The following is an 18,632-nucleotide window of genomic DNA, read 5'->3' as shown; positions in this document are numbered from 1 at the left end:
GTGACAGGTAGTCTTTCCTGCAAAGCAACGGGCCATGAAGATCTTCCAGAGCAATGGGAGTCATGCCCAGTCCCCTTGCCTTTGCACTGCTGCTTAGTCCTGTGATGCATGGTCTGCGGTGACTGTACCTGCCTTTGGGCCCTGCAGGGAAGCAGCACAATTGATAATCTTTCTTTGCCTGTTTTCCACATGGGTTCGGTGAGAGGAGTGAGAGCGGTGTTGGAGTGAGAATTAATGGGAGACTCACCACTTTCCAGTCCTCCCCTTATCCCAGCCAGCTTTGCCATACTTGGAGAAAGGAGTAGCTCCCAACTGTTATAGTACAGAGAGGGGGAGTTGGGCCAGTAAGAGTGCTGTGGGGGAAATGCACCAGGATCCTTACATGGAGTAAGGCTTATATACAGTAAATCTGAAGGGCTGTGCACAAAAGGGGCTGTCAGCAGTCTTCACGCAGTCAGGCCTCCATTATAAAATAGATCCCGCAACTGTGCACTTCATTTACATGAGTAACAGATTTTTTTTTAAAATGATCTTTACCTTTTTCTTTGAGTTTAAGTTTAAACCATACAAGACAATAACATGGCAGATGAATGGGTTTTAATGTTATCCAACATGAAAATATACAATAATTTGGCTAGTATATTTTTTAAAATGCTTTACTAATTTGAATGTAATGTCCAAGATCCTGGAACCAAAATGAAAGGGGACGAGAAAATTTAGTCCTGATAACTCTGTCTATTGTCCTCTGTACAACAACCAATGGTAGCATGTTCTCTACGGTGCTCTAAATGCAGCTCTCCTCTCTGCTGGTGTGCAGAAACTCCAGATGCAGATAAGACTGCCTTGCCTTAGCAATGTCTGTGCAATGCTGGCTGAGTTTCCATGACTCATGAGTCCTAGCTGTCTTTCAAAGAAGTAGCACGGAGATGTGACGATATTACGATGAATGAGCTGCAAACGAGGGAGGAGTTAGGCACAGAAATGCTGGAGGTACTGTCAGCAATTATGTACATGGGAAGTTCAAAACCAGAAAAAAGACACAATATGTGTTTTTCCAGATGTGTTCTAATACAGAATTTGAAGGCATTCAAATATCCAGGCAAGGATACAGGGGGCTTAGTGTCACAGCATTAATTCTTCTAATCTGTTTAATACTTGGTTTTCAGTCTCGCTGAAATTGCAAGACAAAATGAGTTCAGCTGTCTCATCTAGTTGACTGTAGACCTTTATCCATCTCAAAAATGTCATATTTGTGTGTCTCTGGAAAAATCCCAGGACTGGAACAGTAGGGAGGTAGGGCTTCTGCTGGCCAGGACTAGTTACATTTTCAAAACTGCGGGCAGAAGTTATGACTCCATCTGTAGGCTGTGCTGCAATATGCAAATCTGCAATATGGTGCTGCAAGCCAGGAGTGCAGTGAATTGCAAGAGCTGTGTCCCAGCGGAGCTCCTATTGGAAATGACAGGGATAGCACATGTGCATTTGAAGTCAGCATTAGGTTCCATGGTAAGACTTCATCTTGTTTTAGGTGGTGGCAGTGAGTATGACTAGCGATAGCATTATTTGCACATGAATCCTCAGCAGTGTAATTTTATTTCTTCATTCAAAAGCAACTTCATTAAGACTTCTCTGAGATCTGGGTCACAGGTTGTAAAACCACTGTACGGATGGTCAAATTAACCACCACAGCTCTGTACCCACACCATCCTACAGCAAGATCAGCCAGTGCAAGGGCACTGTAGGTCTTTGTTTTATAATTTAAGTAAACAAGCATTCTGGTGAGGTTTTACCAGAGTCACTGAAATTTTCACCAACAGTTGGGTCACTGGAAATGTTCACTAGTCCCCTTCTAAAATAAATTGTGCAATTATTTAAAACTCTGCAAAGAGGACTGAAAGCCTTAGCAGCTTCTAATAATGAAGCTCCTAAATTACTATACCATCTTGCAATGGGCAGATATTGTTGATTCGTGTTGCTTTGTTACCCAACTAGTCCCAGCATCATGTTGTGTAAATTTCATTGTGTTAAATCTGTTATGGTAAAATGTCACTTGAACAGTGAATGGCAGGACTACCCCAAAGTATAGGCTGTGTATGTTAAAGGGATGCCCCTGGGTTTATTGTAAGTGTTGATGTCACTGGGAAAATGGTTTGGAAGACGCATCCTAGTTGCTTAGAATATGCAGGCTCCTTTGGTGCAGTAAAGAGAGGAGCAGGTTTCCTAACTTATCAGGACATAATCATATTCATTGTCCTGGTGACCGGTAAAAGTCACTTTCTTGGCAGGCATGCAGATTAAGGCATATTCAGTTTCATGGTTGCTGTTTATCATGGGGGGGGGTTCCGTAAGGCCATGATTGATGGTGGCGTAGCATATCTCATTAGGATGAGTCAAGTCTCTTTCTTCAAGATTGTCCTGATAATGAGAAGAGAGAGCAGTATTAAAAATCTCTTGCCCTGCACTGAAACTGAAGACTATACAGTGAGTGAGACTCATGTGGTAGCACTGTTGCTAGCCCAGTACTGAGTGCCTGACAACAATATTCACTGTTGTGGCCAAATCTGCAATCACTTCAGTATTGTGTAAACTGCAGTTTACCATGCGTAGGAGCATCCACTTATGCATGCTTGTTGTCTAATGGAATGTAAAATTGCAGACCTGATCTTCAGGGTCATTAAAGTTTCCCATCTTGTTTTGGGGGGCAGTAAGACAGTTACCCCCCTTGGTAAAGAGCTCAATTGTGCTTCAGAAGTAGTTGCGCTTGGAAGACTGTTCAAATACTGCTTATGCATATGCAGGGATAAATTCAGAGGTGAACACAGTCTAAGCTGGTGTAACTTACACCATCTCTGTGTTCCCCACAATCAATATATATATTAGCCTAATTTACACTTAGTCTAGGGGCCATTTAGAATAATTTAAGAGAGACGCACCCATTTACTAGCATCTAACATACACCTAACTCCTTTACACATCACCTCTGTGTTTGACCTTCTGAGTACAGGAAAGCCAAAATTGGTGCAGCTTGCAGGCTGTTGTGCAGAGGCCTGTGCTATAAGTTATTCAAGATAACAAGAGTCTAGCTGTCCCTGTAACACAGAACTGCTTGTACAAGTCAGCAAAAGTCAAGGACGAAGACTGACTTAATCCAAACCAAAAAGTCTCTTGATGCCACCCAAGGACTGGAGTGAGATCAAATCAGGTAAACAAGAGGAGTGTTGGACTGGAAACCATGTAGGTGTGTCATAAATTGGACCTAGCTAGTAGACAAAATAATGAAGAGATGGGTATTCCTTCCATCACTCCTTTCAGGGTTGTTAATAAAAGGATTTCAGGGGAAGAATCAAGTTGGTGGACTGGGAGGACAGGAAGGAGCAAACTTCACCATAATGATTACGATCACCACCATCTCCTGGGACCCCCAGGTCTTTGTTGTCCTGACCAGATTGAGCCAGAGGGAGGGATACTAATGATACTGCCACTTGACTGGCTCTGGCTAAATCCCAGACACCACCTGGAATGTGAGACTTTGGTTCCTGCTGTCCTCCCTTCCCCCATGTGTCCTTTTTCTTCCCCACCTTGTTTCTTCTCTTTTCTAGCCCTCTTCTTTTGCCTTCTCTTTGATAAGTCTGGATTAGCTGGCCACTACTGCATATTTTGGAACATTTCTGTAAGCTTATGACAGAGAGCTAAAAGTAATGCCCTAAACAGACCATTGCTGGTACGAGTTTTCCAGATCTTGGAGTGGGCCTACGGGGCCTATGTTTGCTTGAGTAGTGAGAATGAAAGTAAGTCAGTACACAAGACAAAAGCTGCATTTTTCTCTCTTTGCTTGTTCTTTTTTCTCCCTTTTTTTGGTGTGTTCTTCTTGTGTGCCTTAAAGGATTGGACTTTACAGCAACAGCTTCAGCCCATCTCAATTAACTTCCTCTCTTTTCTCCACAAAAGGAGTTATTTGCCCTCTTTAATTCCATCTAAGAGCCTGTCAGGCAGGGGATTTTCCTTCTAAAAGCTTTATACAGGGAAAGAGAAAGGGAACAAGGGCTATTAACATGAAAGCCTTGTTTAATACTTCAGTTAAGGCCTTTGTAATATGTTTTTCTGTATCTTAAATAAAAGATTAAGGTTTTTAATAATATGGTGGCCATGGGAGTAAGCAGGCAGAGGTCTCTGTGCTTGGAACTCCAAATCTGTTTAACTGTTTAGTGTTGTACAGCAACAGGGTCATGTTAGTACTGTTGACTGGTTGGACCCATTAATTCTATCAAAATTAACATAACAAGGCCAAGGGACCGGAAGAGTGAAGAGAAGCAGGAAAAGCCACTAAAAGGCGTAGGTAGAAGTATCACTTGCTCCTCCTCTGTCTATTCCGCATGCTCATTTCTCTGTGTGTGTGTGTGTGTGTGTGTGTGTGTGTGTAAATAGATAATAGATGAAAGAGGTTTAACTTATTCCAGGGGGGATATGTGAGGGGGCAAAAGTATTCAGGGCTGGGGGAAACATATTTAGTTGTAAACGAGATCTGAAATCATTAAGCAGCATTAAACATGGACCTCTATGGTGCCACTTTTAGTCATTTGTATGACTAGAACTGTACTTAAGTAGGTCCTACTTAAGTAGGTCCTACTCAGTTAGGTGCTTTCTGTAGCCACCCTTTATATTATAGAGATAGAATGGTAGTCTGTCCTCCACTATGCTAATGTCTTCAAGGAATCGTCCTCCATGTTCTCTATCAACAGGTATGAACTGATGAAGAAAACACAATCCCTGAAGGCTTTCCTAGGTTTTATACAATATTGGACACAGAAGCGGGTCATCTTTGTGTTTGTACAATACCTACCATAGCAGGGTCTTGGTCTGCGATGGGGGTTCCTAGATGAGACTGCAATACAAATAATTAGTAGTACATATTGGGTTAAGAGCTACTTTTTACAGCTACTTTTTTGTTTAATGTAGCTGTCTGACTGGATTGGACATGCTCAGTAAAGTTGCTTCCCTAAATGGGTACTGTGGCAGAGTGTATTAATCAGAGGGTGGCTGGAATCCGGGACACAGTGAATTATTCTCTTCCGTAGCTGGCTTTGTCTGGCAGTGTGAAGACTGGAAGCAGCAGCAGCATGCCTCCTGCTTGACTGTGAAATGAGAATATGTAGATTCTATGGTACCCATGAGTCATTATCACCAAAACCTACAGGCTTTTTCCTATACTTTCTCCTCTTCACCGTCAGCCCCCTGATCAGAATATCAGCCCTGACTAATTCTGCATAGTAATGTGAGATGGACCCCTGTGCTTTAATCCAGCTGTTTTCTGCTCATCTGCGGAAAACCTACTGAAGGGTACAACTTCAACCCATCCTTCCCCATGACAAGGTTCGAAAGACCTCCCAGATCTGGTCTGTTTACTCCCCTTTTCTCCCACCTGGGGTATTAGGGAAGTCCTACCAAGGATTTAGCCAGCCACTCAAAGATTTCATACTTTACTCTTATACTGGAAGGTTTAATCAAAAGCTTTCCAGCTCCAAGGCATTGTCCTAAAACTGCAGAAAAGCTTTCATTACCTTAGTGGCAGCTGGGGCACTTCCCTGGGCCTGTGCTGGAGAGAGAAAAGCAAAACGTGTAAATTTCAAGCCTTTGGCACAGGCACATCATGGAGGCAGGAGAGACAAAAGTGTGAGAGACTGGCTATCAAAGGGACAAGGAGAACTCTGTTCTATAACAGGACTCTCACAGATACAGACCTTGCTTCATCAACACAATCCCTGGAAAACTACCAACCTGTGTGAAACTGACCGTGGAAAAAGGTTAGAAACTTGTCACAGACGGCTGAATAAAATTCACATGTATAAGCAGTTTTAGTTACCTTTTTCTGAGCTTAGTGTGGACTTCAGACTGCTCTCACTGCATTATAAAACACAGCTCTATGCCTTTTGATGCTTTCCCTTTTGTTTTTGACTGGGCAGGCTCAGAGACTGCCCCTGATAGAGAGGGGGATCCTTTGTACTTTCCTAGCTCAGTGATGCTCTGTAGTTCGTACTGCATAATCTTGTCATCCTCAGTAATGCAAGATTGTTCCTTTTGACTATATAGTTTTATCCTGCCTATGTTTGTGTAGTAAATATGGATCTAAGCCTGGTAGTGTATGGGATGTTCTATATGGCAGTGAGTATGTTAGCCGTTCTGCACAGTGGTTTGGTGGACTGTATGCAGAGTTCATCCTGGTGACTGTTTCTGTTCCAATTGTTGATGTATAAATGGGGAATTGTCAACATCATCTTTATCAACTGATTTACACTTCAGTACATGTGGTTTGTTTCTTGTTCTTAGGCTTGCTAGACTATTTGCTGTTTCTGTAAACTTGGAAAGCCAAACTTTCAGTTTTGGGCACCTAAAATATACATCAAGTCTAGTATAAGTCAGTACAGTATTAAGGCACTGAAAACAGGTATTTAGGCTCTGGCATGTATCTTTGAGTGGCTTGCTATATCCTTGGTAGGACAGGCTAATGTTTTCTTTCTGATCTCCTTATACTGTACTCACTTTGGTGCCTACATGTGGATATCTTCCCCCTTTGAAATTTGGTTTCACTGTGTTTTATCAATACTAATATTTTGCACTTTAGCAGCACCTTCCATCAAAAGATCTCAGACACGTTAGTAATATTCCTATTAGTACTTACTTGCTGAGCACCAAATTGGGGTTGCCACTGCACAGAATTAAGTGGAGACATAATTTCTGCCCTCAGCAATTAGTCTAAGTAAAGCAGTAAGAATTCCAGTGCATTTGCGGTGGGGAAAGATCATGCCTCTTGAAAAGAACAGGTAATAGATTTCAGGTAAGTCATGTAACCTCACTATGTGTCAGAGAGAAACAGTGGCAGAGTCTGAGCTGAAACTCAGATGATCTGACTCATGTTCTAGCCACTAGACAATTCTTCCCCTTTTCTGCATTTCAATTATGAAAAAATGTTACTCAGAGACCGGATAGTCTGTGAATCCTCAAATGATTTTGATTCTTAGAGTAAGGTTTTGACCATGAGACTATTTTGTCTAAACCTAAAATTCAGGGAATCTCACTTAAAACTCTTTTTTTAATTGCATCTTTTACCATGCATTCTTTTTCAGGACCTGAAACTTAACTTTGGTGCCCTTAAAAGTCAACCCATCTTAAAGAAAAGGTTTTCATAACACCGTGAGTCATCGACACTGTGAATTTTGCCCTGTTTAGGGGTTTGTTCTAAAAGACTTGCACAATTCTAAATGTGCTCACATGCTGACATGCATATGCTCAGGCATGTACTTAAAGTGCCAAAACACTCATCCATATTTACAGTAATATTAATATCACTAGCTCTTGTGAGTTGATACAAGTGCCTGAACGCATTTCCAAAAGCACAAGCATGGTGCTGTACTTGTTGGTATAGACCGTGTAAGTGGGCATGCCCAGACAGTTGCACAGGAACGCTGCTACTGTCCATGACCTAATGCAGTAAACAGCCTCTCTTTCATGATACCTAGCAATCTGGAATTCTTCCTTGATTATCATGTGTGATCTTGGAGGCCTTAAAATTTCACCTCTCGTGTAAGGTGGCTTCCCTAAGTTCACAGTGAATTCCCCTAAAAATGATTCTCCCTTCCTGCAATGGTATTTTCAGGCTAGAGTGTAACTGTTAGTGCAAATAGGCCAAATTCGCCATTGTTGTAAATGACAGATACTCTTTGGGTATAAATTGGTCAGTGAACAGGAACAAAGTAGTTTAACTTGCATTCCCTGGGCATGCCAAACCATGGGTAACTGAAAAATCAAGGTGACTGGGGAGGGTTTAAGATAGAGCCGGCACTCTTCCAGGTTTATCTTATCCTCTGTTTCTAGCTGTTTATGGTACATGTGCGTCACAAATTACACTCATTTTGCATACCCGTGCAATTCCAGATAAATTCAGGCTATGCTACTTTATATCTTTCACAACTAGGATGAAAGCATAACTGCCAGTTAAACTGGGGGCCTGGTATAAAGCTGACAGTTGTTGGCTGTGGGCACCATTCAGCATTGGATGCCAGGTGTTCCAAGGCAAGTACTAATTCTACAGCAACGTGAAAACAGCCCTGAATATCCTGCACGTTGTTACTGTTTCTTTAGTGTGAGTCTGGCAATTGGTCTATGGACTGTGGCAAAGGGGGAGTATATTCCCCATCTGTGTTGAGTGCTTGTACATGGACCTGTAGCCTGACTAGGACGTGAAATGCATGAGAGGTTTCCCCTATGTGTCGTAGTTAATTATGAGAATTCTGGGATACCATGTTGACAAAGGCACTGCACTGCAAATGGCTAAACGCTTCTTCCAGTGTTTAGGAACGGCTGGTCCTGCCTGAGAGGGGAAATCCGCTGAAGCCACAGCCACATTTTGCTTACCATGCTGGTGTGGGCGTCTCCTCCTCCTGAGGTCGGCACATGATTCTAGGCTGGAAAATAAAAGGAGGCAAGCTTGGTAGTGATGAGAGAGGTGGTCAAAAATGTTGTTCGAAAGACTTTTGACAGTTTCTGTGAGAATTTCAGTCTTGCTTAAAAAAAAAAAAATTAAATAAGCCACTGGGGAAAATTAAAATGTCTCTCTGGCTGCCTGTTTGGAAGGTTGTAGACAATTTCACTTTGCCACAGAAAGTGACAAAAGCTTTTATTGAAGGCTGCTAAGGGAGAGTGTTGGGGCGCTCTGCCACCCCTCCCTTCCCCCACAGTTCTGAGGAAATGAGGCAGAACACAGAGGCCCTGGGTCTGGTGAGAGAGAGACATGAGACTTGTCCCAGAAATTGATTCCCTTTTTTTCATCCACTTCTAGCTGATGGTCCCCCACAGCATTTACTTTCTCCAGCCAGATGCACACAACCTGTGGGGATGGCCTGCTCTCTTCTCCCAAAGATAGGTTGACGTGGGTTATCTTCCCCAGCTTCTCCCCTCTCTCGCTTTTTTTTCCATCCTGCCCTCGCTCTGTGAGCATACCTCCTGACACATGGAACTGTTAGGAAGAGAGGGAAGAAGGCACATGGCTCCTTGTCTATGGTGGGCCTGACAAGGGGGAAACAGGAGCACTAATCCTGGCCCCCATAGTGGTAGTGTTGAATGGCCACAGCAGAAGGAGCTGAGAGCCACTCATGCCTGCCTACAGTGGCAAGTGGGCAGAGAAAGAAACTAGGAGATGGCAGATTCCAATCACATTTCATGGTTGCTGAAACCTGGGGTCTTATCCCCAGCCTGGTAGCAACTCCCTGGAGATTTGCAGCAAGGACATACAGCTCTGGGCTCCTGCAGGTAATCTGCTCCAAGTTCTGACTAGTGAGAAATTGCTCTAGAAAGTTGGTAGTGACCACAGGCATTTAAATTGAGGATGTGGGAGAAACACAAAAGGTGCTATAAGGGCTGATTGTAGCCGTGAAACAGGAGGTGGCTGGAAGACACAAGTCAGTGACAGCCCAGCCTTAGTGCATGTAAAGGGAAGTGTTCCATCATTTTTTATATAATTCTCAAGCACTGTATAAATCCAAGTGCTAATTATTGTTCGTCCTAATTAATAGCATTACAACAGAGTCCTGCATTTTTAGGCACCTAAATGTCTTTGAAATCTTCCCCCAAAGCTGTTTGGTGTAAAGAAGCTGCTTGTAGGACTAGTGCTCTGTCCTACAAGCCTCCCAGAGACTGTTACAGATGCAGGAAGTGGCTGAGTCAAAAATAGAAATGTACAGCTTAAAACTCATTTTGATGAAGACAAAAGGCCAAATATGGGGTGAGGGGAGAATGAAAAGCAGAAAATAGGGTCAAGAAACATAATAGTGGAGAGCTGATGGGCCAGTGGATTAATAACAGGATGTGAAATCTTTAAGCTCTAGGTTACCATTTCCCTGCTTCCAGTATGTGTTGGTACCAAAGAGAATGTTACTCTGGTAACTTTACTGTGGCTTGGGAGAAATGAGTTCCTGATCTCATTGTAGTTCTTAGTCGATGTACATCTCAAAACCCACCGCTACAGTTGGTACTGATTGGCACCCGCTTCAGTCATCACAGCAGGGATGCCAAGGACTGAATGGACTTAAATGTCCCTTTCGTTCCTAAATGGGGGCTTCCTTGGTCAGGATGGCAGCACATTGATGGGTAGAGTTGCAGCTGTGTGGGACATTTAGCCTGCTGTTGCACGGTGCAGACCTATTGAACATAATATTTTTAAAGGGCCCTGATGTGTCAGCTGCTCTTCTGGTTAATGATGATTAAAAGTTTCAGGATAGTGGAGTTCATTATGGAGTTACCCACCTAGCATTTTTCATTTTCTCTATGAGATCAACTTTCCCAAGGTCCTGAAAATGTATTCTTTGCTCCTGGCCAGCACTTTGGAACAGGAAGCATAGAGGCAGCTCCGCAGATGCCTTCCAAAAAAACTACACAATGCTGAATGAGTGTTGGGACAGGACACAAAAGTCTACACAGCAACTAGACATCCCATGGCTGGCCAGCGTTAACTGACTCGGGCGTGGGCTGCTTCCTTGCTTGTGTAGGCTATAGCGCTCGGGCTGGAACCCAGGCTCTAAGACCCTGTGGGGTCTACACAGCAATGAAACAGCCCCTCAGCTCAAGGCCACAAGCCAGAGTCGGCTGGCACAGGCCAGCCGCAGGTTTTTCTTTGCTGTGTAGAAGCACCCTAAGTGTTCAGTGGGATCAGTATAGACTTGATGATGGACTGGATGGAGTATCAGACCTTGCCAAGAGTGCATGACTGTTCATGTCCACAGGCTGCCAACCTGTAAAGACACACAAACCCTAATCCTAGTACAGTTACTGAGATAATTCTCTAGCCCAAATGGCAGCTATTTATGCTTTCAAAACAGAGGAGCTTTAGTTCTTCTTTGGTTCCTTTTGTGACCATGAAATGCATGCAGCCAGGCAACCTCCTGCCAAATAGGATGAATTTCAGCAAAGCTCTAGACCTTTACCATAATAAGGAGTATTTAACATGTTTATTCAAGCCTTGTGTAACCTGGGATCAGACTTTCTCATTGTTGCAAGTTGTCACTCTAGTCCCTTGCGGTGGTGAGGGAAGTTGAATGATGGATCAAATAGATGTGGATTTGTCAGCATGCAGGAGGTTATAACAGACAAAAATTATCACAGTCAGGATCCTTCCTGCCATGTGAAAGCAATCTGACGAGCCTTGACAGTCAAGCTGAGTCAGGTCAGGTAGTGATAACAGCAATTATAAGTTGTGCTATGGAATCATTAAATACAATCTGTCATGGGTAACAGAGAGCACATACATCTAATGTCCTTCCTATATTTCCTTCATCCAGCACTTGTTCATCAGAGGAAGAGACTGGTAAGGGGAGAGAAGCAGGCATGAACTGAGATGCAGAGCTGCATTTGGGGTTTAACTGCTTCTCTGCTGGAGCCTCTTCCTTGCACCTCGTGTGGGACTTACTTAAATGGATGGTTTCATTTGCTGTATCATTAGACAGTGCAAATGTCTGCATTGGCATTCAGTTTTCCCACATTTTTCTGATTGAATGCTGCTTGAAAGCACGTGTGTAAAATTTTTAAGAATTTAAGTCCCATTTTCAAAAGTGATTTAGGCACTTCTGCACCATAGTAAGCATTGAAAATTAATAGGGTTTCAGTTTTTAAATGCCTAAGTCATTTTTGAAAATGGGACTTAGGTGCTCTTAAAAAATTTGTCCTGTTTTTAACACTGGAATTAGACAGGTGTAGTAAGGTTATTGTTTCTTCCAGTCCTCTCATTACTCAGAGTAGTAACCAAGTACTTTGTCCAAAAGGTTGAATTTTGGTTTGGAGATTTTGACGGCAACAACAAAGGAGCTCATTTGGCTTTCCTAAGGCATAAGCTGACTCTGAGCCATCAGCGCATTCTGAGGTAGTCTATTTTTGATCTACTAAAACCACAGCCAAAAAACCACCAAGGCAAAGCCTTTTCCCCTTAAAAACTGCTTCTGTCAGTTCGTGCCGACATGTGCATCACAGAGGAAACCACACATTTGCCCCCTACGTCTTGTTTTCTGACAGCACCTGCCACCTTCTGTGTGGTGTATGAAACAAAGAACAAGAAGCCTGGCTTGAAAGATAATAGCCATTGTGGTAAATGGGAATGGCTTTGAGGAAGTTCATGTCTGAGAAATGACTTCTAACTTTTAGAAGACTGGCATATCCCAGCCTGTGACCCTGGTGAATGACTAAGTTCAGCAAATGCAAATTGTGGACAGTGGCTAGCAAGGCCAGAATAGTGAAATGCAGTTTATTGCCAAGTACCATGGAAGTCCTAAACTGCCCCAATCCAGTGTAGTTTGCAGACTGCAGTTCTCACAGGGCAAACCTCTCTTTGTTGAGTGAAAAACAATTATTTCCATAAAGAAGTCTCCAAAAGTTATAATCCAGTGTATTTGGGTGACCGAATGCACCCCTAGATTGTCACCGTACACACCATTCTAATAATGTTTTCTACAAAATATGTCTTTTGAGGTATCATTTGAAAACTAATAACTCACTGGTCAATAATATGATGAAATGTGTGTAGCAACATTATCTGTAAAGTTATGAATTCCCCCTGAGTAATGTTGGTAGCACATGTTCAAATCCATGTAGCCCCAATTAGGTAGGACTAGTCAAGCAGGTCTTAAATAAAGGAATGTGTGCATACCTCAATTTATGTATAAGTGGTAAACAAGGTCCTTGAAACAGCAAGAGGGAGACAAGGCAAAACTGCATTTTAGCAAACAGCATGAAACCTCTTTCATGATGAGACCCCCCATGTCTCCATGCTGGAAAGACCTTTATCTAAGGATTAACCTTCAGGAAAATGCATTTCAAAGGGTGACAGAACTATTAAAGTGAGGGGGCAAAACTACCCCGTATTATATCTCCCTGTCCATCTCTCTCTCTTTTCCACCTAAGAAGACAAAAGACACAGACTATGGACTTTGGGAGCAAATCCTGCCCTGAAACTTGCTCAGCAATGTTGCTGGGAACCTGTTGTAAGAATGTTACCTTCAACAAGTCTAGTTTGTGAAGTTTAGAAAGTGTTTTATCTTTAACATTTTAGAAAGTGTTTTATCTCTTGTAACTATTTCTGAGTTTAACACTTTAATACCTAAAAAGAAAAGGAGTACTTGTGGCACCTTAGAGACTAACAAATTTATTGGAGCATAAGCTTTCGTGAGCTACAGCTCACTTCATCGGATGCATCGGACTAACATGGCTGCTACTCTGAAACCTGCTTTAATACTTGAACTCACTTAAAATCTATCTCTTTATAGTTAAATGAACTTGTTTTATTCTTTAATTAAAACTAATCTGGTGTTGTCTTTAAACCGAATGATGTGAGTAGCAGACTGTTGTATGTTGATCCCCTAAGAGGGGTAATGGACCTAATGTATCTGAACTGCCCAGGAGAGGGCCGGACATTGCAGAACACGCATTCTTGGGAGGAAAATCAGGACTCGGAGTATGTTGGGGTCACCCTGCAAGTAGTAACCAAGGCTACTGGAAACCAGAGCATGGCTGATGTTTGGTAATAGGCTGCTGGGGTCAGAGTTGCTGGACCATGCCTGTGGCTGTATATAGACACTCTGGGTGTGCCCTGCACACTATTTGCCTGTTTATGAGCGGCCCAGGTGGCAGCTGTTGCAGCAAAGCATTGTAAGGCACTGCAGGTTGAGGTCAGGGGTGAAATACCCCCTCGCTGGTCTGGATTGCACCCCGGAATGTCATCGGGTGACTATTTCTACTTTTATTGAATGAAATCTGTATCTCTATAGTACTGTGGGGAACAGCCCCTTGAGAGAGTTTTCTTGGTGGTACCATAGCTACAGATATAGTATGGAACAGTGGCACATTGGGATGTGACTAAACTCTAGAAATATCCCATGAGTTCATCTGCCAGAGCTAGAAGGGGAACATCTACGACCATCTCCCACCTCTTGGTGACATCAGCTGAGAATTTTGGCTCTGAACTGGCATCAAACCTTTTAGAAACCGTTACTCCCCATCCCCTCCCCAGCAGAGCTGGACCTGCAACTTGTTGGTGCTAGACGTACATCTCCTATGTATGCCCTATGAGAAACTAGGTGATTTTAAATAGAGTATTTCTCTTACTTGATACAGTCAAGGGATCCCAAGAATCTTAAACAGCCAGTGTGATGTCTTTTCTTATGTTTGCAGCCTACTATCCCGTATAACTGTACAAGACACTGTCCTTAAGGAACACATGCTAGGGATAGGAGACAGGACTGAGACTCAAGATCTGGGTTTTCATAGATTTTTTTAAGGTTCGAAGAGACCGTTGTGATCATCTAGTCTGACCTCTTTTCCTGGCTCTGCAACTGACCTGTGTGACCCCAGGCCAGTCAGTTGAAATGTGCCTCATTTTCCCCATCTGTAAAATGGGGTTGATACTTACCACGTCAGTGAAGTGCTTTGAGAGCTACGGATGAAGAGCTTTATATAAGAGCTAAATATTATAATGAGGTAATTTTCTGTCTTTAAACATATTGAGTACAATTTTACTTGGCCTTGATTAGCAGATCATCTCAGTTAAGCAACAGATTTCTGATGGCCCCTTTAAGTGATCATAAAAGACAGGTTCGGTCTTGGGTGCCATTTGTCCCTGTTTAGTTCCTACGTTTCACAAAATATCTATCAGCTTTAGCCCTTCTCCTTAGTCTCTTACACCAATCTTTGAACATAAATGGATATTGAACCTACCTCATTTTTGGTAGGCAGTTCCCCATCCTTTCAAAGAATCTCAGCAGCTCTGGAAAGCAGGTAGTTTCTTCTTTTTGACTCCTGTTTTAGTTGTATTTTCTACCAGGACTTTTGTAAATCAAAAACCTAGTGGGCAGGTGGAATCACTTTATGACACCATCTTCATGTGCACCCAAATTCAGCATACCAAATCTCCACTGCAGATCATCTCTTTTTGACAAGTGTGGGTGTGGACAGGAAGACAGAAGGGAAGAATGACTGCTGTCACTTCCTGAGATGCTGGAGTGAGAGAGAAGCCAGTTTGTTGCTCATGGCCTCTACCCTCAAACAAGGAGAAGCTGAGTTGTTACTGGGATGTGAGACTAAAACACCACTGCTGGGTTTTCTTACCAAACAGAAACCACAGTCTCTTGTTACCCAGCTTTTCTGAGAAACGGAGCGACAAAAGTTAGTTTAAAAAAAAAAAGGGCAACAAAAAAACCAAAACTCAACATCAATACTGAATCTCAGCTATATTTCATTTTTGCTTTCTTTTTATGATTCCACTAGGAGAGCAGCACAAAAACTCTCCTTGCTTTTATTTGTTTGCTCAGAGCCAATGGAGTTACAGGAAAGAATGAGACCTCTGAACAATGGAGGAACCTGAAACAAAATCAGTCAGAGGGGAGAGCTCAGGGATCCAGTGCTTCTTAAATAAGCCATTTTATCGTAGATATATTGATGGGGGGACACTGATAAGACGCCATTGGTGATGCAATAAGGCATGAAGCACTGCAGCAGAGTCACCTGAAGTGCAGATCTAACTAGCAGAGAGTGGTTAACCAAAGAACTGACTCTGTCTAAAGATGATTTCACAGCACATGCTGCAGGGTGCGCGCTTGTGGCTTTACAGGTGAACATGTTGCACTGTGAGAGATGTGGCAGCTAAGCAACTTCTCTCTCAGTCTTTTATCTATGCTACACTTGCTAACTGTGTGTTTACAGTCTTAATTAACAGGTGTTAACTGTAGCCTACTCTGACAGAGGGTTGTCCCGGTTCATGCCCCCTGGTAGCATGGCACGGTTCTACAGGCACCCAGCCCTCCACTCCCTCTGGAGCCTTGCAGTAATTTGCTCATAGGCCAGAATAGTTAAAGGACAGTTCCTCCTTGTGGGATTTTATTTATTACGCCTTTCCAAACTACAGACACTTTGGTCTCCTTATCCTGGTCATGTTGTAGGTCTCCAAATCCCAGCATGGATTTAGAGGGTTTACTATGATACTGCAAGTGCTGTGCCTCGCTGCTTGCACGCATTCGGTCGACCAACACTTGAGCATGACATCAAGGACCTTCATTTGGATACAGGATCCTTTACTTCTTCCTGTCCTAAACTGTTGCATGGCGTTGCAGTTAAATGGATGTTTGCCTCACTCTAGGAATGGCTGAAATTCTGTGGTGGATGAAGTGAGAGCCTTGTTTTGAGTCCAGGTTACTGGCAGCTCCTTGAAACTAGACACTGAAACCCCAGTAATGCGTTACATAACTCTCTGCTTCATGAAACTTGTCTATGCTGCACAGGTACAAGAGCTGAATGTATTTGAATGTGGCTGTTTGTTCGGAGAACAGATTGTGATTTTTTTCCTGAACGTATTCATTCTGCAATATTTTTCAGCAGTTTCATTCGTGGCCTGGGTTGCTTAGGTGGGATAGTTCACATGAATCCCACAGCATTGTTACTGTTCCACGACTGGGTGAGAATAAGTCTGAAGTCTTCTGTTGAGTTACTTTGAACTGGAGAGAGAATCTAGATCATTATTAAAAGGGTTAGAATGTTTAACTGCATATTAAATTAGGATAGCAATAAGAGTCAATGTGTCGTTTCTCACATAGTGGCCCCTGTCAAACTCTTACAGCTTTGCCTTTGCATAGTTATTACCACAGTATTCCAATGAATTAGGGAATATAGGCTTCTTTGTACCAGTATAAGGAATATAGTAAATCAGTGTTATAATAACAAAAACAGTCCAGCTACAATATCTATCCTTTACCATAATGTTGAATGGTTATTTTTATTCTTCTATAAAAGTTTATTCACTCTGGGTGAATAAAATTTTGTGAGGCACTGAAGCCGGAAACTATGTATTTGGGTTGTTGTTACGACTTCAAGCCAGGGGGTTCCAGCACCTGTGCTTCCTGCAAATGGCAATTCAAACTCTTAATGGTGACCATGGTAGAGTTTTAACAAATAATAAAATGAAGTTCCTGTTTTGATCACTGGATGGTGCAGTTCAGTTGGAGAAGCTTCAGTTAAATATTATAATATAATAATTATATAACACTACTAATTGAAGAAACTGCATTAGCTAAGCCTGAAATATATCTGGGCTTTTCTCTCTACAGATCAGTATCCCGTTAGTGAAAAATGTGGGAGCTAAGGCCAGACTTGATGTAAGTGCATGCATGCATGTAAGTCAAATTTCATTGACTTCAGTGGAGCTGTGCTGGCTTAACGCAGGTATGAGAAATTCTGACACCTTGAGAAATTATAAATTTGATAGTTTGTAAACTACAAAATTCACCTGTTCAGAACTACAAGTTCTTCCTGTCACTTGGAATCAGTATTCCAGTGTTTAATTCTGCAGCTAAAGCTATCTGAATTTCTAGCATCTGGAAAATTGTGCTGGAAATCTCACAAGGACAGTCTTTCTTAAATTTCAAGTACTTAATATTTTTGGTTGGGCCAGAAACACTGCAAAGGGAGAACAGCTTCCTAGCAGGAATCAAGCAGCAGAGTGGGACACTGAAAATGATAAATGTTTTAAAAAAATAAATAAATAAACCACACTGTCAGGATCTCTTTAAAAAGAAAAAAGAAGTATGAAAGCATGAAGTGATTTGAGTTTCATTTAAAGTGGCAATGAAATATTGAGAATATGGTTCCTTCTTAAATCCAGGCCAGATTACTTGTTCCTGGTAGCAGTGTGATATGTTTGTCTTACAAAGACACCCTAGAGAGCATATTTAGGTATTCATAAAACAAGCAGCCTATTCAAATCCACAATAAAAATGTTTTTTTCTAATCATATAGTAATACTGATATTTAACCCTTACATTCTTATAGCATTAATGAATTAATCCTCAGAATGAGAGCTAAGACACAACAGGAAATGTTTTTGTGAACATTTTGGAGAATTTGGAATAATATTTTGATTTGGGCCTGCTGTTTTTGTTTGCCTTTCACAAATATTTGTGCAACTCAGAGATTGTTTGAATATTCATACAAGGACCATAAATTTCAGGCCTGCATCTAAGATTTGCTTAATAAAAAAACAATTTTTTGTGTGTGCCGTAACAGTTTATAAAAGGTCATCCAGTCAGGAAACCGAAAGAACACCATAGGATTCAGGTAATCAATTGACGTCTAAGAAGCAAATTCTGAATAGAGAATAACTGAGTGAAGGCTGTTTGTGAGCAATCTACAGGCTGAGATTTGCTGGCTTAAGCTACCGAAGAATTTGCATTATCAACAAATTAATACAAATAATGACCTGTTTACAGACAACTGACAGTGAGAATAATGGACTAAACTAACCAAATGAAGAGATTCATAAAAATAGCTCTAAGTTCTACCCACAACATCCAATGATGTAGGTTTGTATTACTCCTGTTGTACAGATGAGGAAATTGAGGCACAGAGAGAATAAGAGACTTGTTTAACTTGTTTAGACTTGTTTAACACTACCCAGAAAATCAGTGGCAGGGATTCAAATTTGGGAGTACCTAGCTGCCAGTCATGTGGTCAGTCTTCCAGACCATGCTGCCTCTCTAAGTTTTAACTATCTTTTATGTGCATTCTGAACCATTAAAAATTAGAGTAAGAACTATGGCCAGAATTGTCAAAAG

At 42.0% G+C, this 18,632-nt stretch overlaps 1 protein-coding gene across 1 annotated transcript in view; it reads right to left on the bottom strand.

Moving 5' to 3' along the window:
- Positions 1-580: 580 nt before the first annotated feature.
- LOC114018951 overlaps positions 581-18,632 on the bottom strand; it is a 19,914-nt gene continuing 1,862 nt past the window's right edge. Inside the window, exons 2-6 of the mRNA XM_027820021.3 lie at positions 14,749-15,027; positions 8,410-8,459; positions 5,559-5,593; positions 4,841-4,882; positions 581-2,415 (exon numbers count right to left, since the gene is read on the bottom strand). Of these exons, the coding sequence (XP_027675822.1) occupies positions 2,221-2,415; positions 4,841-4,882; positions 5,559-5,593; positions 8,410-8,459; positions 14,749-14,774 (348 nt within the window). The 5' untranslated portion in view covers positions 14,775-15,027 and the 3' untranslated portion in view covers positions 581-2,220. The remainder of the gene's footprint in view (positions 2,416-4,840; positions 4,883-5,558; positions 5,594-8,409; positions 8,460-14,748; positions 15,028-18,632) is intronic.

The sequence above is a fragment of the Chelonia mydas genome, chromosome 1, assembly GCF_015237465.2.
Source record: "Chelonia mydas isolate rCheMyd1 chromosome 1, rCheMyd1.pri.v2, whole genome shotgun sequence".
NCBI lineage: Eukaryota > Metazoa > Chordata > Testudines > Cheloniidae > Chelonia > Chelonia mydas.
This window is presented reverse-complemented; position numbering and strand designations above follow the sequence as displayed.